Consider the following 7480-nt stretch of genomic DNA (forward strand, 5'->3'; position numbering starts at 1 on the left):
CCTGGTAGCAGTCAGAGGAGGCTTGGCGTCGTGATCGAGGATTCACCTCCTCCACCACAATCTGGTACGCACTGGAGAAAAACAACATCAGTTAAGATCACTTTGTTTTTTTCTCTCTTTTTTTTCACTGTGTAGGAAGTCAGATTGACTTCCTACACAACATTGGGCCGAAGTGCTAGAAAACTGAAAAGTACTTGTTATAACATCACTGTCGGGCAGAAACCTTGTATCTCCAAGTTTCAAATGTGTACGTTTTTTCGTAAGACTGTCACACAAAAATAGGGAAAATAGCCGATCTACAAGCTTGTAGATCGGCTATTTTCATTTGTTTAAATCATTTTTAAAATGATAAATACAAAGCGAACGGTTTTGGACATACAAGGTTTCCACCCCGAAAACAATGATAAGAGAAGTAAGTAGGCTCTGGAACACTTGGTTATTTAAGATATTTTTTGGTCAGATGACCTTCATCGGGGCAAAGCTGAGTAGGAAGTAACTTAGAACAAGAATAGAAGGACAGGATGCCAAACTCCTGCCTGCCTGTATGCATAGCATGTCTGGATTTCCATGTACAGTATCATACTATCATATCTCTGCTGTCGGGCCCAAACCTCTTAACTCCAAAATGTATATTTTCGGGAAAATGAGCTCAAGTGGAGTGGAGGGCTTTTTACTACTTTTCATTGGTTCAATATTATTTTAACCAACACACAGACGTAAAGGGTGTTCAAATAGCACATATTTATTAAAAAAAGAGTTAGCCAAACGGGTGGAGTTAGCAGGTCTGCCAGAAAGTGTGGAGTTAGGAGGTTTTGTCCCAAGCACTTTTTACTACTTTCCATTGGTTCAATATAATTTTAACCAACACTCAGATGTAAAGGGTGTTCAATAGCCCTGATTTATGCCAAAAAATCTAAAACCTCAAAAATGGAGTTGAGAGGTTTTGGCCAGACAGTGACGATATACTGCATGTGTACCTTATAGGTGCTCCTTTAGCCTGAGCAGGTTTGAGCAGGACGGTGATGGTTGTTGCGGTTTCGTTCAGAAAGGCTTCAGTCCCATCATACTCCTCTAATGTGGGGGCTAAAGAGAGAGAGAGAGAAAGATTCAGTATAAAATGAATTAGCACAGCCTAACTCACATCTACACCAGTAAGACTCCCTAATCGGGAGATAAGCGACCCGTCACGTCGCACACACAAACGTTAGAAGGCTGTCGTAGCCAATCAGGAGGGAATATGGGAAGAAAGAAAGTAAGCCTTGCCAAGCCATGAGGTCCATATGACTCGGCCGAGCCATGAGTCTCATAGGGCAGGAGCCTATCTCCTGTTTCTCTAGCGTGAGGCAGCTTGATGTACAAGGGAATATGGGAAATGGGACAGATGCCACCATGAGGCAGATTCCAGATTCCATGTTGATGACATGACTGTAGAGATACTGTGTACCGCTTTGCGTGATTTTAGGGCATAATCTGTAGGAGTAGTGTCCAAAAATGTGTTTTGCAAGAATCTGCCTCATGGTGGCGCTAGAAGAGGGCCATGTGAGAAATTGTGAGAAGAGAGGTTGTGGTTTGGCAGCCAAGGAGTGTGTGTGCAAAGTTTGGCATGGATAGGGGCAACGGTGGCGGAGATATGAGTAGGGGAAAAGTGTGACGTGACGGGCAGACTGACAGACAGCCGGTGGAGGTTATTAAAGAATAATTATTAACATTAAACCAACCCTCGCAACAAGGGAAAGGCGGATATATAACGTGCAGGGTATGCAAACTCAACAGACTGTGCCATTTTATCCTTAATGACTTTGACATTAAAGGTTCTATTTCACCTGAAATGTTAGTGGTAACATTGAGTGTCGTTGCGGGTCCGAATCCTTTGGAGGTGGACGCTCGTATGGAGAGCTGGTAGGTGACACCAGGGTGGAGCTGGGAGAACAGGTTATGGGTGGCATTAGAGGGCAGGGACACCATCAGCCCTGGTCGCTGGAGAGGCACTGACGGATCGAACGAACGCACACCACTATAGCTGATCTGTAGAGGAGGACAAAGAACGTATTAAGTTTGACAGCCGACATCTACGCCATGTCCCCATACAATGCATATACAGTATCTCTGCTGTCGGGCCGAAACCTCCTAACTCCAAAATGTTCATTTTCAGGAAAATGAGCTCAAGTGGAGTTAGGAGGTTTTGACCGAAGCACTTTTTACTACTTTTCTTTTGTTCAATATTATTTTAACCAACACACAGATGTAAAGGGTGTTCAATAGCTCTGATTTATGCAAAAAAGTCTAAAACCTAGAGGGGAAAAAGAGCAGACTAAGTACAGTGTGAAAGGTCAAGTTTTATAAGTATTGATGGTTCAAGTTGTTAAATATCTGAAAACACAAATTGACATGAATCAACATACATTGTCAATACACTGACGATTGTGCCGTCAAACGATGAAACAATATGGAATCTAAGAAAAAGTTGTGGGGGGTCCCCGCTTCATCTCTCTCTCTCAACTAAGGGGTCCTCCTTGGCCTGAAAACGTAGCTGATCTACAACATGCTCACTATTTGAGCAGCTACAGTAGGGACCTTTCTTACTTCTCCACACATAAGAAAGTGAACGGGGTCAATGTTATCAGTACTTTTCAAGGGAGGACGGGACAGAGCATTTATTCATCCCTTCCAGCCAACATGAAAGGGATTAGATCTCTTGACCCGATAAGAGGAGGACTGCACGCCAACAGCAGTATTATCATCATTATTACCCAGGGACGTGCTGGGCCCCTGATTCAGCCCGGGAAAAAGAGTTGGAGAGGCCCTCATTGTGCGCTAGCGCTGCTGCTACTCAAAGATTTGCCATTTCAGATCATGACAAGTGACAAGCCAGTGGGTCAATTACATGAGTTATATTTAGTCGTTTAGTCGTTGTCGGGTGGAAACCTTGTATGTCCAAAACCGTTTGTTTTGTATTTATCATTTTAAAAATGATTTAAACTAGTGAAAACAGCCGTGCTGTTTTCACTACTTTTGTGCGACGGCCTTGTATGACGAAGCAGGGCTTTGCTTTGCGAAAAAAATTAGAAATTTGAAACTTGGAGATACGAGGTTTCTGCCCGACATTGAAGATTTACTTTGTTGGCCGCCCAGCCCCCAAAATGGAACAAAGGCCGACATTTTATTTCATTTTTTTCCTAATAGCTGGCCTAGACCGGACGGGAATGAACCCGGCCGTTCGGGAGTTGTCCCGCTTTTCCCAATGGCCAGCACGTCCCTGTTATTACCTCATATTGTATGATGACTCCATTGGGCTCAGCCGGCTCCTTCCAGTACAGCAGGATTCTGTCCTCGAACGGAGTGGCTCGCACCGACTGACTGGGAACTGGGCCCGGGACTGTTACAACACACACACGCGCGCGCGCGCGCGCGCGCACACACACACACACACACACACACACACACACACACACACACACACACACACACACACACACACACACACACACACACACACACACACACACACACACACACACACACACACACACACACACACACACACACACACACACACACACACACGTTTAATATAAAATTACTTTGCCAGTTGTTAACTCAGGTAGGCCTGTCACAATTATTACATAATCGTCTAATCGCAATTATTTGACATAGTCGCAATTATTTTGTCATAATCGTCATAATTGTGAATGTTGAAAAATGTTCATACATTTTCAAACGTTTTCAGAAATAGTGGAAATAGCAGATCTACAAGCTCACAACGCGGCGCGGCGCGACGCGACGCGTTGTGAGCTTGTAGATCGGCTATTTCCACTATCAATGTTATTTTTTAAGTAGAAAGTTGACAAATATGTCAGTAATTTCTTTGTGTATTTAGGTTATGTGTCATATCTGCCTTGTGTAACTTCAAAGCCTAAAAGCCACACACACACACACACACACACACACACACACACACACACACACACACACACACACACACACACACACACACACACACACACACACACACACACACACACACACACACAACTGTTTGCTTGTGTGTGTGTGTGTGTGTGTGTGTGTGTGTGTGTGTGTGTGTGTGTGTGTGTGTGTGTGTGTGTGTGTGTGTGTGTGTGTGTGTCATCATACCGTCCTCGTCGGTTTGTATGACTGTCTCGTCGCTCTCCTTGCGTCCTTCTGGATTGGTCAGTATCATCTTCAGACTGACGTTGGTGTAAGGTGGCAGGTTGCCCACGAGGTGGCGAGGAGCTGAGGTCAAATAGTACAACACATGATTAAACCTAACCTAAGTCGTTTTCATCCTGTAATTCAATCACTCTATCCAAGCATAAGCCATCTGAAAGGTGTGCAGGTACAACAACTGTGTCCCAAAATGGGAACTGGGTCTTCAGAGGTTCTCAACCTTTTGTGGATCAGGTCCCACTTGGAAATCTCTAAAGCGTTAGGCGGCCATGTTAAGTGGTCAGATGGGTGGGCCACGTGCATTTTCAGAGGCTGTTTATTTTATGAATATTTCAATGATGCCCTAACCCTTTTAGTTCTTTTAATTTTAATGTTATATTAACATAGAAATCGTAATATTTGGCAATTATTGGGGAGCCCAATTGCAATACCCTTGCAGTCCACAGGTTGAGAACCTCTGTACTAGATAAAAAACAGCCGTGGCTACAAAATGGACACGTTGCATTAGCAATATTATCAACAGAAACGGTACCAGTAAGTAAAGTAATAATAACTGTAGTAAATGAGAACATTACCTTTAGGGTCCATGTCCAGGCAGTCAGCCTTGCTGTGGTTGTTGGCGGTCATGTAGTGGTAACAGATGGTGACGTTGAAGGTGTGGCATCGTGTTATGTTGTAGCCCAGCGACTCCCAGTCCACGGCGATCAGACGAGACCTGGTCTCGGCTATCTTCAGACGCTTGGGGGTTCGCATCGGTTCTGGAGAGAGAGAGAGGGAGGAACGGAGAGAGAGAGAGAGGGAGGGAGCATTAATCTACCTTGAAAACAGTGATGGAAAAAAGTTATTTCTTACATAAGTAAAGGTATCAATTCTGCAATTTAGAAATACTCAAAAAGTACAAAATGAAAATCTACAAAATGAAAATCTACCAAAAGTAAAAGTACTCATTATGGAGAATGTCCCATTTCAAGTTTTCAGATGTACTGTATAGAAATCATTTGAAAATAGCTTATCTATAAGCTCACAATGTGTTGCATCGCATTGTGAGCTTGTAGATCGGCTATTTTCAAATGTCCGAAATGTAAATACGGCTGAAGTTTAATTCATGTAGGTTTTGTTATAATTATCAAAATCTACAAACCAAATAGTAACTAAAGTTTTCAAATAAATATAGTGGAGTAAAAGTACAATATTTGGACCCAAGATGTAGTGGAGTAGAAGTAAAAGTATTGGAAATCGGAAATACTCAAGTAAAGTACAAATAACTCAAAAGTGTACGTAAGTACAGTACTTAAGTAAATGTTACTTTACACCACTGCTCGCAAACATAGAGGTTTTCTGACTTCAGGCCACCTGTCCGAGGGTATGAGCTAGCCTAGGTGTACTCAATCTCCACCACATTCTAATGAGTCTCCTGGTCGGACTGATTCCGGAATAAATATTCATGAGCGGGGCCTGGCCTACAGGGGTGTTGTGTTGTGTGCATGCTGCCGCTGCTCCCCTGTCCGTCTGTCAAACTGCGCGTCAGAATAAAAAATAATTAACATCACGAATGGGCCTGCAGCAGATGCGGGGAAATTACAAATATGTCTTTTGATGAGTTGACTTTGCAGACGGGGGACATTCCGCAGTGGAACGGAAATACAAATATTTCTGAAGGCTCAAAAGACTTGTCCGCCTCAGTGTGTGTGTGTGGGCGTGTGTATGTATGTGTGTGGTGTTTAGTCAAAACTCTCCCCATATGAAAGAAAAAATAATGATAAATCTGTCTCTGAAATTTGAATATTAAAGTGTAATAACTTGCAGAAGTTTACAGGCTATGTGTGTGCGTTTGGTGTGGTATCTCTAGTATGTTTTTGCTTTTTTTCCAGAGACGCGGTTGCCAATTTCATCTGCTCAACTGCTCTCCTCGCTGCCGTGGGCAATGATTACCTTAACTGGCTCATTTAACTCGATCAATGAGTGCACACACATAAACACACACGGAGCCAGCAGGAAGCAGCTTCCTCAACGGAGCAAGACTGCAAACACCAAACAAAATCTTTCATCCTCTTCTTCTCCCATCATTTATTTATATCAGAGTCACTATGAAGTGATGGAGAGACGCGGTAGTACTTTATGTCAGATGATCTCGTGCTGCGTGTTCCTTGGTAAATGAACAGGAGGAGCCCCACCGCTATTCTATCAAAAGGGGTCGCCATCCTATCTAAAGGTTGATACTATCTAAACGAGGAATTACCATTATATCTCAAAGTTAAAGCTATACTCTAGAAGTTGCTCAACTACTGGTCAGTAGCGGTATTGCAGGTATTTTACAAAAAACAGGGTCGCGTCTGCTTTTTTCAGCCGTTTTCACCCCAAGCCGCCGCAAACCACCGCGTCCGCCTTTGCCTCGCCGAGATGCATCCATAGAGTGGTCAGAGGGACGTGGTCACGTCCCTCTGCGAGCAAGCATTCGGGAGTAACATGCTACGACACCTCACCAGTGTAAACACTGCTGTTGAGACAAGCTACTTCCTGAGAAGACGGCAAGACGCGCTGTGATTGGCCGGTATTTTATGATCCGCGCTGTGTTTGGCTGGTAGTGTATGATCTGGGAGACACTCATACGGAATGATGCAGATGACGTAATTTTGCCGGGAAATGCAGTCCCGGTCACGGCCACACGGCTCAGTAGAAAACATATAAAGAAAAGGCTTTTGGGGCTGAAATTAACGGAGTGGGTGTTCTAAAACTTTAGCGATTAATAGTTAGGACAATTTTAAGATTTGTTTTTTTTTAAAACATTACATAGTACTAGCCCTTACCCGTTCAAAGATATGAGCTCCAAAATGATGTGCAGTGTGTGGGTTATGGGGTGCACACAGTATATGAGGGATGGAAAGTAACTTTAACTGGTGCTTGCATGATGTAGGAGCATCAATGTAAGAAACCCGTTTCGTTTAATGGCTACAGAGATACTGTCCGCCCCCCCCCCCCCAGCCCGCCCGCCCACCCGCCTGCACACACACCCGCCTGCCTGCACACACACACACACACACACACACACACAGAGCTGGTTAAACATTTTGCCTCATGCTAGATGCAGAATAGATGTGCCTCATGCTAGATGCAGAATAGATAGTAGATACACCATAAAAAAGCTAATATACAGCATACGATTTGTGAAAGTGACAAACGGGCTTCACAGTTATGTCAGGTGTGTTCATATGCTAATGGTGATGCGATTTCAGATCAATTGCTCCAGCCACTGAGGAGAAACGCTGTTTCAGACAGACAGACAGACAGACAG

At 43.8% G+C, this 7480-nt stretch overlaps 1 protein-coding gene across 1 annotated transcript in view; it reads right to left on the reverse strand.

Moving 5' to 3' along the window:
- The window catches only part of ptprk (protein tyrosine phosphatase receptor type K), a 182390-nt gene that overhangs the window by 53874 nt on the left and 121036 nt on the right, over positions 1–7480 (reverse strand). The window contains exons 10-15 of the mRNA XM_080745394.1: positions 4764–4946; positions 4135–4254; positions 3267–3376; positions 1824–2025; positions 978–1083; positions 2–71 (exon numbers count right to left, since the gene is read on the reverse strand). Coding sequence (XP_080601520.1) covers positions 2–71; positions 978–1083; positions 1824–2025; positions 3267–3376; positions 4135–4254; positions 4764–4946 — 791 coding nt within the window. The remainder of the gene's footprint in view (position 1; positions 72–977; positions 1084–1823; positions 2026–3266; positions 3377–4134; positions 4255–4763; positions 4947–7480) is intronic.

Source organism: Nannobrachium achirus (assembly GCF_963921795.1).
Source record: "Nannobrachium achirus genome assembly, chromosome: 16".
Lineage (NCBI taxonomy): Eukaryota > Metazoa > Chordata > Actinopteri > Myctophiformes > Myctophidae > Nannobrachium > Nannobrachium achirus.